The sequence below is a fragment of the Ranitomeya variabilis genome, chromosome 4, assembly GCF_051348905.1.
Source record: "Ranitomeya variabilis isolate aRanVar5 chromosome 4, aRanVar5.hap1, whole genome shotgun sequence".
Taxonomy (NCBI): Eukaryota; Metazoa; Chordata; class Amphibia; order Anura; family Dendrobatidae; genus Ranitomeya; species Ranitomeya variabilis.
This window is the reverse complement of record NC_135235.1, coordinates 113901298-113920297: the sequence shown is the minus strand read 5'-3', so window position 1 is coordinate 113920297 and position 19000 is coordinate 113901298. Positions and strand designations below refer to the sequence as shown.

The window sequence follows — 19000 nt, the reverse complement described above, 5'->3', positions numbered from 1 at the left end:
CGAATCCAATACAAACTACATGAAAACTAACATTAAAGGGAATCTGTCACTCCGAGACTTATATGACCTATTAATATGGGCATATAGGTAATAGAAATGTTACATTATTCCTACCTGTATGCTTCATATTAATGGTCTTGTTGTGGAGAAATGTTATATTCTTTCTTTTTATGCTAATGACTTCTTACAGGCTTCGGGAGTGCGGTGCCTGGAAGAAATCCCTGCCTCCTGCGTCATTTTAATACTGACCCCTCCCATGCATATCAGTTCTGAGGTTGGAATCCTGCGCCTGCGTCTTGAAATCCCTCAGAAATACATACCTCATCCTCCCTTCTGTGGGCACTGCATTCAGAGATCTTCGGCACAGGCGCCAGCGACTTCTGCTCCAATGCTCTCTCCACTTCCTCCCTGCATAGTCATCGCTATGTACACATGGTTCCTAGCAATGACTATATCGGGAGGAAGTGGGGAGAGCACCTTATCGGCACTCACGCAGGAGGTCACAGTGACTTGCCGGCGCCTGCACAGAAGATCCCTGAATGTAGCGCCAACAGAAGGAAGGATGAGGTATGTATTTCTAAGGGAATACAGGGTGTAGGCACAGGATTCCCAGGCCGTAACTGACAATCATGGGAGGGGGGTAGTATTACAATGAAGACAGGAGGCAGGGATTTCTTCCAGGCACCGCACGCCCCGGAGCCTGGAATAAATCATTAACACAAAGACAGAATATAACATTTCTCAGCAACAAGACCATTAATGTGAGGCATACAGGTAGGACTCGTGTAACCTTTCTATTACCTGTATGCCCATATTAATAGGTCATATACGTCCCGGAAGTGACAGATTCCCTTTAAAGTACAACTCATTCCAACCTCTAATGCATGATGCACACCTAAAACTGATAAAAACTACTAGAACATAGAAGTATACTTTATCTTTTTTAACAGCCTCATTTATCAAATCTGGCGTGCTTCACTTTATGAAATAATAACTTTGTATTGTAATGCACTTATTCATTCAATTTATTCAGTGATTTTGAGATTTCTTTCTCTTAGTGACACATAATTTTTTATAAACCTCAAAGAGTATATATCATGCCTAGATCCATGGCACTCCCAAACATTACATAAATCAAAAAAATAGACGGGAAACTATATGCCAGAAAATTACACAAAACTTTTTATTGATAAAATATTAAAAGACTAAACGTAAAACTAGTTAGTATGGGGACAGCAATATACAAAAAAAACAGCCAAAAAAGCTACACAAATTACAGATGAATCATCACCTTTAAGAATGGAGCTGTTATTAGAATTAAAGTGAAGATTAAGTATTTATAAATTTGTGGAGCAATGAAGTTTCCAAAAATCTTTTTTATAAATCATACATAGTAAAGTAGTCAAAATATAACAAGCCCCATAAGAGTGTTTGCAATATCCTTATATATATATTCCCTTGTCAATCCATATAATAGTAACTGCCTCCACGTGATTCAGCCACAAAAGAAGTATGAAAAAGTTTTCAATTAGTGCCTAATTATGATGTATGCAGCAAAAAAATCAATAAGAAGGGGCATGATAGTAAGGAACAGGGATAGGAAACCTTAAGTATGGAAGTAATGATAATAAGTACCGTACCTTTAAATGACTGTGGCACCCCTGACGTGTGTTTTGCATTTAAGCTTTTTCCAAGGGAGTGTGCACTTAATCTTCACTTTAATTCTAATAACAGCTCCATTCTTAAAGGTGATGATTCACCTGTAATTTGTGTACCTTTTCTGGATGCTTTTTTTTTTTGCATATTACTGTCCCCATACTAACTGGTTTTACGTTTAATCTTTTAAAATTGTATCAATAATTTTTTATAGATTTCAATATTGGTCTGTGTTTATTTCTGGGTAGCACCAAAATTTATAGTAAATGTTGAATATTTTACATTGGTATTTTTATTTTAGAAAAATAGTTATATTAAACAAATTAGTTAACCCATTTGCGCACACTACTGTACAGGAATGTCACGACACAGTGAGCAAGTACAGTGGGGCAAAAAAGTATTTAGTCAGTCAGCAATAGTGCAAGTTCCACCACTTAAAAAGATGAGAGGCGTCTGTAATTTACATCATAGGTAGACCTCAACAATGGGAGACAAACTAAGAAAAAAAAAATCCAGAAAATCACATTGTCTGTTTTTTGATCATTTTATTTGCATTTTATGGTGGAAAATAAGTATTTGGTCAGAAACAAAATTTCATCTCAATACTTTGTAATATAGCCTTTGTTGGCAATGACAGAGGTCAAACGTTTTCTGTAAGTCTTCACAAGGTTGCCACACACTGTTGTTGGTATTTTGGCCCATTCCTCCATGCAGATCTCCTCTAGAGCAGTGATGTTTTTGGCTTTTCGCTTGGCAACACGGACTTTCAACTCCCTCCAAAGGTTTTCTATAGGGTTGAGATCTGGAGACTGGCTAGGCCACTCCAGGACCTTGAAATGCTTCTTACGAAGCCACTCCTTCGTTGCCCTGGCGGTGTGCTTTGGATCATTGTCATGTTGAAAGACCCAGCCACGTTTCAACTTCAATGCCCTTGCTGATGGAAGGAGGTTTGCACTCAAAATCTCACGATACATGGCCCCATTCATTCTTTCATGTACCCGGATCAGTCGTCCTGGCCCCTTTGCAGATAACCAGCCCCAAAGCATGATGTTTCCACCACCATGCTTTACAGTAGGTATGGTGTTTGATGGATGTAACTCAGTATTCTTTTTCCTCCAAACACGACAAGTTGTGTTTCTACCAAACAGTTCCAGTTTGGTTTCATCAGACCATAGGACATTCTCCCAAAACTCCTCTGGATCATCCAAATGCTCTCTAGCAAACTTCAGACGGGCCCGGACATGTACTGGCTTAAGCAGTGGGACACGTCTGGCACTGCAGGATCTGAGTCCATGGTGGCGTAGTGTGTTACTTATGGTAGGCCTTGTTACATTGGTCCCAGCTCTCTGCAGTTCATTCACTAGGTCCCCCCGTGTGGTTCTGGGATTTTTGCTCACCGTTCTTGTGATCATTCTGACCCCACGTAGTGGGATTTTGCGTGGAGCCCCAGATCGAGGGAGATTATCAGTGGTCTTGTAGGTCTTCCATTTTCTAATTATTGCTCCCACTGTTGATTTCTTCACTCCAAGCTGGTTGGCTATTGCAGATTCAGTCTTCCCAGCCTGGTGCAGGGCTACAATTTTGTTTCTGGTGTCCTTTGACAGCTCTTTGGTCTTCACCATAGTGGAGTTTGGAGTCAGACTGTTTGAGGGTGTGCACAGGTGTCTTTTTATACTGATAACAAGTTTAAACAGGTGCCATTACTACAGGTAATGAGTGGAGGAAAGAGGAGACTCTTAAAGAAGAAGTTACAGGTCTGTGAGAGCCAGAAATCTTGATTGTTTGTTTCTGACCAAATACTTATTTTCCACCATAAAATGCAAATAAAATGATAAAAAAACAGACAATGTGATTTTCTGGATTTTTTTTCTCAGTTTGTCTCCCATAGTTGAGGTCTACCTATGATGTAAATTACAGACGCCTCTCATCTTTTTAAGTGGTGGAGCTTGCACTATTGCTGACTGACTAAATACTTTTTTGCCCCACTGTATGATGCGGGCTCAGGAGCTGTGTCTGCTCCATACAAGGAAGATGCCGGCTGTAATATATGGGGGACATCTGTTTGTCACAGAAGCAATCAGGCTAATCAAAGATCTCTGCTGTTTAACTATTAAATGCCCCCGCCAATCACTGGCAGTGGCATTTAAATAGCGTGATCATTGGTAGACTGATAGATAACTATGCTAAATCGGGAATGGGATCTGACATCTTGGTACTCATTTTAAGCTTAGCTATAGACTGAGCAATGAAGGAGATCATGATTTATATAATTTATTGCAATACTGTAGCAGTAAAGCATAGTTGGGTTTTGTTTGGGGGGAAGGGGTTAATCAAACTGTAGGCAGAGGTTTTCTGAAACTTTTTATTGGCCAAACCTGTGCAAATGTATATTGTAGTGTAGTAAAGGTGAACATACTCAACAATTGCCATCTTCCCCAGTGTTCAGTGCCGCTTCGGTCCTCTTCTGAGTCATGTAATGGCTATTGCGACTTGTTGACTTAAACTGGAATTTATGTGTGAGCCAAAAGTCGCTTTTATAATGTATATTAGGTCTACAGCGAGTCAGATTGAGGTTCCACAGACTTTTATTGTAAAAGTTTGCACTCCTCCCAACAACTCGGTTCCTCTGTCACACCAGCTTTGCAGTGGGCTAATAGGAATGCTGGAACAAAGTTTCTTGGGAAACCATAAACTTTGAAGACACAAGACATGCAGAGAGTTGGTGAGTAGATGTCGTACTGGACTAGTCCGAATTCATTACATGCAGCCATGTGCTGCATATAAATTCATTTTACTCAAATCTAAGCAGTTGTGTAAAACAAAAAAAAAATACTGAAAAGCTTGAATAAAAGACTAAAATGTCAGACCACAATTTAAAATCACTTGTGGACCTGACAAGTTTCAAAATAGCATTTAGTAACTTTGTCTCAAGGGAATTAACCCCTTAATGATTATGTAAAATATTTTTATAACGGCCCTGTCACGGTCAGCTGCAGCCGCAGATGAGGCCCAGCCCATAGACGCCCCCAAGCCGAACAACCTCAGAAGGCGTGGGGCGTGCGTCCCCGGGGACGCAATACGGACCCTTTAAACCGCAGAGGGGGACCTGGGCCTACCCGAACTAGAGGAGGGCAGAGACCGGGGTTCTGTGGCAGCTGAGCATGTGGACAAAGAAAGAGACACGTAGGACTTGATTACACCGCACAACTTCAGGTATAGAGAAAGTAAAGTTTACTAAAGTAAAGTCACATAGTACATAAACAAAACATGATGAAGTCAGGCTCCCGATTCCACAACTCCAGAAGGGTACCACCCAGTGGACCCCAAGGCACCAACGGATCACCGAGGCACACATAGGCGGGGCATCAGGACCCAGGCAGGACATCAGGGTACAGGCAAGACATCAGGGTACAGGCAAGACATCAGGATACAGACAGGACATCAGGACATCTGGACTCAGGAAAGACCTCAGGACATCAGGACACAGGCAGGGCATCAGGACACAGGAATACCGGATAGACATCTTGGACACTGGCGTGGCAGCCCAGGACATCAGCTGGGACACTGGCGTGGCAGCCCAGGTCATCAGTTACATCAGGACATAGAACACAGAAGGACATCAGGACATCAGGGAACATGAGGTCATCAGGATGCAGGTAAGACATCAGGACATCAGGAATGCCGGATAAACATCTGGGACACTGACGTGGCAGCCCAGGTGATCAGCTGGGACACTGGCGTGGCAGCCCAGGTCATCAAACACAGGAAGGACATCAGGGTACATGAGGTCATCAGGATGCAGGTAAGACATCAGGACACACGAGAACATCAGGAAATCAGGGTCCATGAGGTCATCAGGACACAGGCAGGACATCAGAGTACAGACAGGACATCAGGACATCTGGACCCAGGGTCACTGGCAGACATTAGACAGGAGTCGTTTGGTTCCAGACATCCGACATGACCTACAGGCACCACCAGTCATCAGGCTCCAAGCTCCAGGCAGCGGTCATCAGGTTCCAGACTGCGGTCGTCAGGCTCCGGGCATCAAACCTAGGAAGGAACTCAAGAGTGATGGTGCAAGCACCGCCGTACTGGACGTGAGCCAGACAGGGATAACACCGCATGGTAGTCAGAGCACAAAGTAGTAGATGCTCAGCAGAAACACCAGTTTCAAGAGACTCAAAGTCACTGGGAGTGAGGCTCCAGATGCAGAGGGATTCCAGGAACATAATCACAGCAGACACAGTTCAGAAAGGTTCAGGTACAGGACAGGAACAGGATCAAGGATTCGGGCTTGGATATACCGCCTCCAGGACAGGTGCCAGAACAGGACAAAACAGGAATCAAGGCAAGGACTTTGGTACCAAAACATAGACAGGAGAGGTGCAGGAACACAAAACACATATAGCAAAGTTCAGGAGCTTTGTGAGTAGCTCAGGCCCCGCCCATAGGGCAGGGGAACTTTATATAGGAGCTGCCCCTCAGCAATTGGCTGGGGACAGCATTTCAAGTACACACCTTAACCCTGATAAAAGCAGGGGAGGTGTGGCCGACCACGCACTTAGCACACAAAGAAACCATTACAGCACAATCAGTGCAAGATCTGAGGCTCAGGGCACCAGGCTGTGACTGCATGCACTGACTCACGTGGAAAGTCATGCACCAGCTGCAAATGACCTCACAACCCGCGGACAGCTTCACAGCAGCAACCAGGGACCGCAAATGCGGATGGTCCTACACAGAAAAGACCTAACCACCATGTACGGCTGCGCAGCAGAGCAGGGAACTGAGAAGGCTCCATTCAGGTAATAGCCATCAGTATCCAATGGTTAAAGCAAACATGTGCATTGTCATGCCGAAAACCAGAAACAGACAGTACGGCATGACAGGCCCTTTGATGGATGTCTTCTTAAAGAGAAACTATCACTAGGTTGTTGCTACGCTATCTGAGAGCAGCATGATGTAGGGGCAGAGACCCTGATTCCAGCAATGCATCACTTACAGAACTGCTTGCTGTCATTTTGATAAAATTACTGTTTTATCTGCTGCAGATCTAGCAGTTCTCTAAATGTTGAGCTCTGCATAACCTCACCCACATCACTGATTGACAGCTTTCTGCTTTTGTAGAGTGTAAACACAAAACTGCCTATCAATGGTGGGGGTAGGGTTATATAGAGCTCAAGAATATAAAGGACTACTTGGTAGCAGATTTACTAGTCCTTTAGTGATAATCTCATGCAAATAAACTCAGATTTTATCAAAAGTACACTAAACAGCACAGTAAGTGACATATCGCTGTAATCAAGGGCTTTGTCTCTACATCTTGCTGCTCTAACGTTAGGTGGCAAAAACATTATGATAGATTTCCTTTAAGTACCTCCCCTAAGTATAAATAATATAAATGTCTCATGCAGTTTTTTGTGACAGAAATATTACCACTATACGGGGATTTATGGTAGTAGATACCAGTTATGACCAGTTATGCACAGGCAGTATCCAGACTGTATATGTGTGTACTGTACAGATAAATCCAGTAAGTCACCACTCACCAGTAATGTTCTCTCTGATCATTTATTTCTATGTTTTTGCTCCATTTGGCCCAGGCTGCCATGATGACGTTTCTCTGTAAAATGGAATGCATAAACATATTCGATATTGCTGTTCCAACACCCTGCCCACTTCTCCCAAACCTCTACAAAAAACTCAGCTCTTTAACCATCCAAAGTACCGAGGCAGGAATAATGCCCTCCAGTTCCCCAAACAGTAGTAGTACCCTCCTTACGTACTCCTCCCATTAATAGTATCTTCCTCACATGGCCATAGTTCCCCCTGTGTGCCTTTACTTGGCCATAGTGCCCTCCCTGAGCCTTCACATGGCCATAGTTCCCCCTGTGTGCCTTCACATGGCAATAGCTCCCTCTCTATGCCTTCACATGGCCATAGTTCCCCCTGTGTGCCTTTACTTGGCCATAGTGCCCTCCCTGAGCCTTCACATGGCCATAGTTCCCCCTGTGTGCCTTCACATGGCAATAGCTCCCTCTCTATGCCTTCACATGGCCATAGTTCCCCCTGTGTGCCTTCACATGGCCATAGAGCCCTCTTTGTGCCTTCACATGGCCATAGTTCACCTTGTGTGCCTTCACATGGCCATAGTGCCTCTTTGTGCCTTCACATGGCCATAGTTCACCCTGTGTGCCTTCACATGGCCATAGTGCCCTCTCTGTGCCTTCTCATGGCCATAGTGCCCCCTGTGTGCCTTCACATGTCCATAGTTCCCCCATGTGCTTTCACATAGCCATAGTCCCTCTCTGTGCCTTCACATAGCCATAGTGCCCCCTGTGTGCCTTCACATGGTTATAGTTCCCCCTGTGTGCTTTCACATGGCCATGGTGCCCCCTGTGTGCCTTCACCTGGCCAAAGTTCCCCCTGTGTGCCTGCACATGGCTATAGTGCCCCCTGTGTGCTTTCACATGGCCATAGTGCCCCCTGTACTTTCTCATGGCCATAGTGCCCCGTCCCCATGTGCCTTCACATGGCCATAGTGCCCCAATCTGTGCCTTTAAGCAGTAATAGTGCTTCTCTATGTCTCCACACAATATTAGTGAACTTTCTTAGCTCCATACAAATGCAAATTGCTAATATAAACAGAACCTTAAAGTAAAGCTTTTCTCACTCTGACAATCAAAATAAAATGTAGACACTGTAGTTAGGATATGTGCACATGTTGATGAAAGCCTGGGATGGGCTGAAATGCGTAATATTAGATTTATGTGCCTGGACCTCTTTGAATTTTATAGTTCATCCTGTATGCTGCTGTCTCTTTTCTCCTATGTAGGTGGGAGTAGGCAGTGAGATATGAGAAGACAAGCGTCCTTCTCTTCAGAAGATACTCTTAGCATCCAGCGACAGTCCAGTTGGGGAGATCATAACGTAGGGTGGCACATTCGGGAGTCAATGGTGGTGAGAACGATGGAGAACTAGAATGGCGATAAAGACTCTCACCAGTATTGCATAAAGGTAGTCATTTTATTAACAGGTCAGCTGAAATGGAGAGAACAAGCTGAATACTATCCCTAACTTAGTATTGACATCTAAGGGGTTTGAAAGAAGGATGAAGCACCCGATTTCATCTCATTTGCCCCCTGCAACATGATTGTGAATGGCTGATGCTTTGTTAAGGAAGCCATGATCTGGACAAAAGATCCCTGCTGCCATAGTCATGGCCTTATACTTTGCTATGCATTTAAGAAAATGTTGACTAAATCTAAAAGTGGGAAACAGAATGCACAATAGGGTGATACCCTATGGAGGGAGAGTAGGAGATGCTGGTTACCCTCATCTGGTGTAGTAGTTGTTGGCAGATATGCAACAGATACAGACTTATTTGTGTGTAGGAGGAGTTTACACTTTTCTGACAGTAGATGGCGATGTTGTTACTGTTATATGCTTAGTTGAATGTAATGCATATTCTTGTTGTACTTTGGTTTCTCTTTCTCTCTGGTAAAAGGTCCTTCAGACTTCCTGTTATGCTGTATTAAGAAGCTGATGCATGTACCTCATGTTCTGTGAAGATAAAAGTTGAATTGCCCCATATAATCTACTCTCACAAGTTTCTTCTGCGACCAAACTATGCAACAGTAGTGACAGGCACAACTCCTATGAAGAAAAACGACTGCTGCTGCTGCCATCTTCCATATGGGTGGTGGGCAAATCCTCCAGGAGATATTGGATCCAATTGGATGAACACATAGGTGGGCTGCGCTGCTGGAGTAAATCAATTCTTCAGAAATGATAATGAGAATAAGGTTTTTTTTTATTCACAATACATTTCAATGCCATACCGGCATCTTTATAAAGTGAAAGCACCAAAACTCGATTGGTTTTATCATTTTATAAAGACTCCGTTATGCCGCTGAAACCCGTTGGGAATACAAAACATTATTCTCATCATTCCTGAAGAATTGATTTACTCCAGCAGCGCAGACCATCTATGCGTTCATGCAGCTGGATCCTATAAAAAGATGTACATCATATTTCAGAGAATTATAGAAGTGATGAAAAATATATTGCTTCAAGTCCCATAAGGAGACAAAAAAACTGTATGTAAATTTAATAAAGAAAAATTTCTTCCCCTTATAATTTTTTTAACAGTTTACTATTTATGGTCACAATCAGAATAACTTGTTGTATAAGATCAAACTTATTACTCTTGCCATACAGTAGGCAGTGAAAAAAAACAAATACAAAATATAATATAGAAATTGCTGAGGAGTCTTTGCATTGCACCCCTAAAAAAGTCAAAACTCAATCAATAGTTATATATACCCCAAAATAGTACTAATAAACATATACAGCTCTGGCGAAAATTAAGAGACCACTGCAAAATGTTGAATTTGTCTGATTTTTCTCTTTATAGGTATATTTTTAAGTAAAATGTAAATTGTTCTTTTATTCTATAAACTTCTGACAACAATCTACGAATTTCCAAGCAATAAAGTTAGCACTTTTTTTCTGACAAAGAAAAATGGTCAAAATTAAAAAGAAAACCCCAGTGCTTTCAGACCTGAAATAATGCAAAGAAAACAAGTTCATAATCATTTAGAAACAACAATTCTAATGTTTTTACTGAGGAAGAGTTCAGAAATCAATATTTTGTGGAATAACAATGATTTTTAATCACAGCTTTCATGGCATGCTTTCCACCAGTCTTTCATAATGCTTCTGGCACAAAAATGTAAGCAGTTCTTCTTTGTTTTATGGCTTGTGACTATCCATCATCCTCTTGATTACATTCCAGAGGTTTGCAATGGAGTTCAGGTCTGGAGATTGGGCTGCCCATGACACGGTTTTGATGTGGTGGTCTCTTAATTTTAGCTAGAGCTGTATATACATATTGATGAGAATAAAATAAAATTACTTTGTTTTTCTTAAAACATGTTTGTATTATACGTAACCCCTTCACGGCATGACAAATGTCCATTTTTGCTTCTGTTTTTTCCTCCTCTTCTTCATTGAGCCATAAGTTTTTTATTTTTCTGTCCATATAGACATATAAGGGTTTGTCTTTTTGTGAGACAAGTTGTACTTTTGAATGACACCATTCATTTTACCACATACTGTACAGGAAAACAGGCAAAAATTCCAAGTGGGGATAAATTGTGGTAGAAACGCAATTCTGACATTGTTTTTTTTACTGTGTACATTTTGTGTTAAAAATGACCTGGCAGTGTGATTCTACTCATCAGTATGATTACGGAAATACCAAACATGTCCAGTTTATTTATTATTTTAATTGTAAAAAAAAATCAGTTTGCAAAACAAAATTTAGGGGGTTGCGTCCAAATTTTCAGAGCCATGTAACGTTTTCATTTTATTTGTCTTTTCTGAACACGGCGATATCTTTATTTTTAATGAGGCAAAACCCGGGGTGACTTGAACTTTGATTTATTTTTTTCACAATTTTTTTTACTTTTTCACTGTTCTTGCTAGTCTCTTTAGGGAACTTGAATCTGCAATCGTCTGATCGCTTGTGCTGTATACCGCAATGCCACAGCATTGCTGTGCTGTATATAATACAAATTACAATTTCCCTTGATGATGGCCACATGCTTAGAGTGCCATAATGACAAGCTCAGAGAGGTCTTCAATAGACCTCTGGCTGTCACTGTAACCCATTGGCGACCCGGGCGCACTGATGGGAGCATGGAATGACTCGCCCCCATGCAGGCACTTGATAAATGCCGATATCAGAGCTTGAAAGTGTAATTTAATAGGGTATCAATCTCCAGCAGAGATCCGCTCCACCCGCAGGTGCTAGAGGCAGGTTGTAGCTGTGAGCAGGTAGCGGGATGCAGTAACAGACAGGAGGCAAAGCAAGGGTTAACGTTATTTTTTACTTGAACAGGGGAATACTCCAAGCAGGGAGGAGAATAGGGGGACAGGGGTATGGCAGACGATATGAGCACAATAGGTGTGCTGAGGGAGGTAACAATGGCAATAAGTGTAGCAACTAGTGTTGAGCATTCCGATACAGCAAATATCGGCCGATACCCGATACTTGCGGTATCGGTATTCCGATACCGAGATCCGATACTTTTGTGGTATCGGGAATCGGAATCGGAAGTTCCCAGTGTATGGTTCCCAGGGTCTGGAGGAGAGGAGACTCTCCTTCCGGCCCTGGAATCCATATCCATGTAAAAAATAAAGAATTAAAATAAAAAATAGGGATATACTCACCCTCGGACGCGCCCTGGTAGTAACCGGCAGCCTTCTTTGCTTAAAATGAGAGGGTTCAGCACCTTCCATGACGTCACGGCTTCTGATTGGTCGCGTGCCGCTCATGTGACCGCCACGTGACCAATCACAAGCCGCAACGTCATCCCTCAGGTCCTAAATTCCCTTCTAGGAATTTAGGACCTGAGGGATGACGTCACGGCTTCTGATTGGTCGCGTGGCAGTCACATGAGCGGCACACGACCAATCAGAAGCCGTGACGTCATGGAAGGTACTGAACGCGCTCATTTTAAGCAAAGAAGGCTGCCGGTTCACAGCGGTAAGGTCCAGGCTGCGTCGGAGAGGTGAGTATATCAATATTTTTTATTTTAATTCTTTATTTTACACATTAATATGGATCCCAGGGCCTGAAGGAGAGTTTCCTCTCCTTCAGACCCTGGGAACCATCAGGATACCTTCCGATACTTGGTGTTCCATTGACTTGTATTGGTATCGGGTATCGGTATCGGCGATATCCGATACTTTTCGGGTATCGGCCGATACTATCCGATACCGATACTTTCAAGTATCGGACGGTATCGCTCAACACTAGTAGCAACTGTTCATTAAAGGTTAACTTATCAGTCTGACGGCTTCCTGGCTGCAGAGTACTAAGTTCAAATGGTGGTGCTAACGCTGTTAGCACGTGATGTATCCAGTGTCATCCTGCAGGCATTGATGATCCGGCTCCTGGTGGTGACGGTGTGTCCTCGACGTCTTGTGTGTGGTCCTGGGTCCAGGATTCGGATTGCAGAGTGAAGTGCAGTCTCCAACACTGCTAGAGCTGAACGAAGCTCTGCAGAAGTATGCGGGTGAGAGAGGGAACAGTTTTCGGTGAGTCACCCGGTCTTTCTTAGACAGCACACGCGTGGTAATTAGTAATCCACTGCATTGGGTACCTTCAGCATCAAAAGGTAGTTCTCCGGTCACAGTGTCTGTAAGTGGCAGCAGGGATACTATAGCGCGGGCCTGCGCTGTCACGGTGCTCAGAGGATAGAACACCAAACTTTCCCTGCTGCGCGCTGCATGCTCCTGCCAAGTCTGTCTGCTTTTTCGTGCGTTCAGTCCTTTTTAGATTTATTAACCCCCCTGCTGTCGAGTGCAAAGATCAGTCTGGGTTTCTAAGCTTTCCCCCAGACAACAAAGGTGACAGCCCCGACCAGGGGTGGATTAAGGGTAGCCAAGGCCCCAGGCTGTTCAGACACTGTGGGCCCCCCGGTCATGTGGCGGGGTCATGTGATGGGGTCATGCGACGGGGTTATCATATACCTGAACCAGATTATTCCAGACAAATAGTTGCTGTGTGAAACTATAACCTGTCAAACATCCATTGATCTAGTCAATTTACCCTTCAGTTAGGAAGAAAAAAAAAAACAATACTATCACCATAAGTGCCAGTCACCATATAGTGTCTGTGTACAGGTAATAGGTTGATCACCAGTGACATTATACACAGGACCTCTGTATATAGTATAGAGTGTATAGTGTCAGTGTATAGGTAACGCTGACTCACCAGTGACGTCTCTAGGTGAAGTCCTTCATCTTTCATCCAGCACAGACCACCATCACTTCATCCAGCCAGGACGCGTCTCTGCAGGAAATAACACAGTTATCTCGAGCTCCGCTTGCAGAACACATTACTTAATTTTTCCTAACTTCTACATTACACCACATGAAGAAAAAGAGGCAACATAGTGTCACTCTACACAGTAACAGGATCGTACCCCCATTTAAAACAGTGTCCTCAAAAAATAAAAATAAATACATCACTGCAGTAATAATATCCCTTAATTAGCCCCTATGGTAATAATATTCCCCATCCTGGCCCCCGTGTGTCCCATTCCTGGCTCCAGCCATATGTTCTCGCATCCTCTGCCCTCATGAGTATCCATTCTGCCCCATATGATCTCCCCATCCTGCCCCATCAGTCTCCATTGTATCCATCCTGCCCCATGATCCTGCATGATCTGTCTCCAATCCTGCCCCATGTTTTTCATTCTGCCCCGTGTCTCCAATCCTGCCCCATCTGTCTTCAGTCCTGCCCCCAGTGTGTCCAGCATCTCTGCCCCCAGTTTCAAGCATCTCTGCCCCAATGTCCAGCATCTCTGCCCCCAATGTGTCCAGCATCTCTGCCCCCAGTATCCAGCATCTCTGCCCCCAGTGTCCAGCATCTCTGCCCCCAGTGTCCAGCATCTCTGCCCCCAATGTGTCCAGCATCCTGCCCCCAGTGTGTCCAGCATCTCTGCCCCCAGTTTGTCCAGCAATCTACCCCAGTGTCTCCAGCATATTGCCCACAGTGTGTATAGCATTCTGCCCCAGTGTGTCCAGCATCCTGCCGCAGTGTGTCCAGCATATTACCCCAGCGTATCCAGCAATCTGCCCCAGTGTGTCCAGCATATTGCCCCCAGTGTGTCCAGCATTCTGCCCCCAGTGTGTCCAGCATCCTGCCCCCAGTGTACAGCATTTCTGCCCCCAGTGTCCACCATCTCTGCCCCCAGTGTCTAGCATCTCTGCCCCAATGTGTCCAGCATCCTGTCCCCAGTGTTCAGCATCTCTGCCCCCAGTGTCCACCATCTCTGCCCCCAGTGTCCAGCATCTCTGCCCCAATGTGTCCAGCATCCTGCCCCCAGTGTGTCCAGCATTCAGCCCCCTGTGTGTCCAGCATCCTGCCCCCAGTTTGTCCAGCATCCTGCCCCCAGTGTGTCCAGAATTCTGCCCCAGTGTGCCCAGCATATTGCCCCCAGTGTGTCCACCATCCTTCCCCCAGTGTGTCCAGCATTCTGCCCCAGTGTGCCCAGCATATTGCCCCTAGTGTCTCCAGCAATCTGCCCCAGTGTCTACAGCATATTGCCCCCAGTGTGTCCAGCATTCTGCCCCAGTGTGTCCAGCATTCTGCCCCAGTGTGTCCAGCATATTTCCCCCAGTGTGTCCAGCAATCTACCCCAGTGTCTCCAGCATAGTGCCCCCAGTGTGTCCAGCATTCTGCCCCAGTGTGTCCAGCATTCTGCCACAGTGTGTCCAGCATATTTCCCCCAGTGTGTCCAGCAATCTACCCCAGTGTCTCCAGCATAGTGCCCCCAGTGTGTCCAGCATTCTGCCCCAGTGTCTCCAGCATCCTGCCCCCAGTTTGTCCAGCATCCTGCCCCCAGTGTCCATCATCTCTGCTCCAGTGTCCAGCATCTCTGCCCCCAGTGTCCAGCATCTCTGCCCCCAGTGTCCAGCATCTCTGCCCCCAGTGTCCAGCATCTCTGCCCCCAATGTGTTCAGCATCCTGTCCCCAGTGTCCAGCATCTCTGCCCCAAATGTGTCCAGCATCCTGCCCTCAGTGTTTCCAGCATCTCTGCCCCAGTGTCTCCAGCATATTGCCCCCAGTGTGTCCAGCATATTGCCCCCAATGTGTCCAGCATCCTGCCCTAGTGTCTCCAGCATATTACACCCAGTGTGCTCAGCATTCTGCCCCAGTGTGTCCAGCATATTGCCCTCAGTGTGTCAAGCATATTGCCCCCAGTGTGCCCAGCATCTCTGCCCCAGTGTGTCCAGCATATTGCCCCCAGTGTGTCCAGCATATTGCCCCCAGTGTCCAACATTCTGGCCCGGGCCCCCGGATTGCCGTTCGCAATAAAAAAAACATGTCCGCGCTCCTTCGGCGAAGCTCCCTCCAGCAGCGTGCACTCACCGGCGACTGACAATGACATCAGACACCGGCGACGTGCGCGCTGTGGCTGACGTCAGCTGCCAGCCTCAATAGCGTCAATAGCGTTAAACTGCCACTGCGCTGGTAGGGGCCCGGTGAGCAGATGAGACGATGCGGGCCCCCTCTGCCCACCGTGCCCATACGCCAGTCAGGGCAGTAATGCGCTGATGGCGGCGGTCAATCTGAGCAGTTGCCCAGGGCCCCCCCACACCACTGGGCCCTGGGCTACCACCCAGATTGACATCATTATGATCCGCCACTGGCCCCGACCATTCCGCACCCGGTGCAAGAGAGGTACCCCAGTACGGTCCTTCTTCTTACATACCTGTAACACACAGCCATAACCTGCAGGGTATGGTTGAGCTCACCTCATGAGCCTCCTCCATACCCCTGCTTCCAACTTGCATGTACGGCGCATGTTGTTAAGGGGTTAAACATTAAAAACTATACATTTTGCATCACTCTATTTGTATCATCATAGAATCAAGCTAAACAGATTTTTTTACAGCATCATAATAGTGAAGAAAAAAAGGGTGAATTGCTGTTTTATACAGTAAGCCATTCCCAGAAAATAATACAAGATAATCAGTTAAATATATGTACCCCAAAATTTCACCATTGAAAAACATTAATTGACTACCAGAAAACATATACATCTATGGAAAAATAAAAATGTTATGCTTCGTTATGGGGTTCCGAAGAAGCAGTTGAAAACAAAGGAGGGAAAAAAATGGAATAAAAGCAAATATTTTTTCCACCTTGTGTTTTTATTTTCTACTTACAAAATGTAAATTACATAGTAATGTATGTAATTACCTTCAAATCCCATGAGAGCAATTGTCATACCTTATAAAACAAAACCTTTTATGGCTATATTATGGCTGAAAAAAAAACAAAAAAAAATGCTGTATAAGTAGGATTGCATTCTGCACAAGAGAATTGATATAATGCTTTCATGTAGGGTGAATTTGCCAGGATAAAAAACATGTTAAACTAAACCTATAACATCAAAAGAAGATGTAGTTATACTAAAACATGGCTGAGGATAAAAGCATCAATTGAAAATGATGAATCTATAAAAGCTCTTTTATTAATGTAATCAGTCTGTAAGAATCAATGTATTGACTTTTGTATTTCTTTCCTTAGGTCCCATTGTTCCACCTTTCAACATCAGTTCTTTAGGATTTGGCAACCAGACGCACATATCCAGGGAAAATCTGACATTCTCCTTCTACTACCAGCACTCTTCAACAATTGCAGCAATGTTTATCTTGGCGTACACTTTCATCTTTCTTATGTGTATGATTGGAAATATGTTGGTGTGCTTCATTGTACTAAAGAATCGGCAGATGCGCACCGTGACCAACATGTTCATTCTGAACTTAGCCATAAGCGATTTACTGGTGGGGATCTTCTGCATGCCAACTACATTGGTGGACAATCTTATCACGGGTAAGTCACCTCAATGGCACTTTTATGTTAACAGTCAAAGGCTTTCATATGTTCATCTGTACATATTTACAGTGCCTTGTGGAAAAGTAAACTTTTCCACATTTTTTTCACGTTACATGGACAAACTTCAATGTATTTATGGGATATTATGTGGAATACCAACAAAAAGTAGTAAGTATTCATGAAGTGTTAAGGAAATGATACATGGCTTTTTAAATATTTTAAAAATATAAATCTCAAAAATGTGACATGCATTTGTATTTGTGACCAATTGCCTCCAGAAGTCACATAATTAGTAAATTGAGTCAACCTGTGTATAATTTGTTGTCAGTATAACTACATTTGTTTTGTGAAAGCCTCAGAGGTTTGTTTGAGAATATTAGGGATCAAACTGCATCATGAAAACCAAGAAACACACCAGACAGGTCAGAGATAAAGACTAATTCCCTATATCCAATTGACCACTCGCTCTTGTTTCCTTTCCTGCATCTTAAAAGCATCTCCAGAATCCAACCTTTTCTGAAACTGCAAAAACTGTTATGTCGCTCTTATTTATTCTCGTCTGTTACGATTGACACAAACTGAACATAGCAAAACCTATATATCAGAAAGTGACATGAGTCGCCCACAGGGCAGTGGGATGTCATGATGGCTGTGACCCGGTCCGTGGCCCTGGGTCTCAATGTTAAAGGGGAAAAAGTTTGACGCCACCTGTGGAGTTCGGTCAGTAGTAGGACCGACGCTACATTGAAGGGGTCCCCTGAGGGGAAGTTGCGGCAGCACAGATGTTACACTTCCCACAGGTGAAGCGGGGTCCCCAGGGGTCCTATGGTGTAGGGTGTGAATGGTATAGCCAGTAAATAAATGGAGGAGACAAGCTGTAAGTCTTTACCTGGTTTACTGTATGTTGCTGGCCACAGTCCAGGGTACCAGGCATGGATGATGGTGGTCCGGCCGGCTTAGAGGCAATGAAGAGCTCCCTTGTTCCAGTAGAGGTCCGTGAGCCTTTCCAACTAGTGCCGTTAAAGGTGAGGTCCCTGCTGCCTGAAGCTTCCTACAGGGTCCTCTAATCTCCCCCTGTCTTAGGACAGGTACCTACATGATGGGCAGATTGAGGGACTCTAACATGCTCTGGGCTCCTTAGGTGCTGCTGCGTCTCAGGCATGATGTGGGCAGTTAACGTGTAGTGTCGTGCCCTCCAGTTCTGCTCTGTGTCCTAGAGTCCCACAAAAACCTTGGGCTCCCGGTTCCTAGCTACTGCGCTTCAGCTCTGAGGGTGTCCTGCCACTGTTCCCCTCTGAGCTCTGTTCCTCTCCTGTGCTCCTTCCCTTCCTGCTACTCCACATTCAACCCTTCCAGGTTACCTGTCCTTCCAGAGGCTGCAGCTCCCTTGTGGCTGCCAGGCCTCTCTGTCTGCTCTCAGTTCCAGACTTCCTTCTACTTCAGTGTCTCTGAACAACTGCTCTAGCTCCTCCTCCAGGTCAGGATACATAAAGCCTAGGGAAGCCCTCCTGAATCTGGGTGCAGAGCTCCCCCTCCTGGCCTGGATTCAGAATGTGTTGTATGTGTGTGCCTTACCTGGTGAAGAGAACTCCATTGCCTCTGAGCATGACATTACCCTCCTCGAAGGAAAAGCAACATTACTGCAGCAGCCGGTCACCTGGGGTGCTGCAGACACATCAATCAATATATATAGTGTAGGTAATATATAGTTGCTAGGTGGATGAATGGTAGACCATTCGAAAATTAGAAGAAACCGAACAAAGAAAACCTCGATCAAAAACATTAAAAAACTAAGAAGTAAAAAGCACTAGAGTGTATTCATATGTACTAAATCAGGTACAATAAGGAGTTAATTAGTGTAACAGGCTTATGCCAAAGAGTGACCCTACAGCAGTGCATGAACAAGAGACAACGAAAAGT

General features: G+C 44.6%; 1 protein-coding gene across 2 annotated transcripts in view; it reads left to right on the top strand.

The window, feature by feature from the left end:
• The window catches only part of NPFFR1 (neuropeptide FF receptor 1), a 336406-nt gene that overhangs the window by 141673 nt on the left and 175733 nt on the right, over window positions 1–19000 (top strand). For both annotated transcript variants that reach the window (XM_077259148.1, XM_077259147.1), the window contains exon 2: window positions 16772–17077. In XM_077259148.1, coding sequence (XP_077115263.1) covers window positions 16772–17077 — 306 coding nt within the window. The remainder of the gene's footprint in view (window positions 1–16771; window positions 17078–19000) is intronic.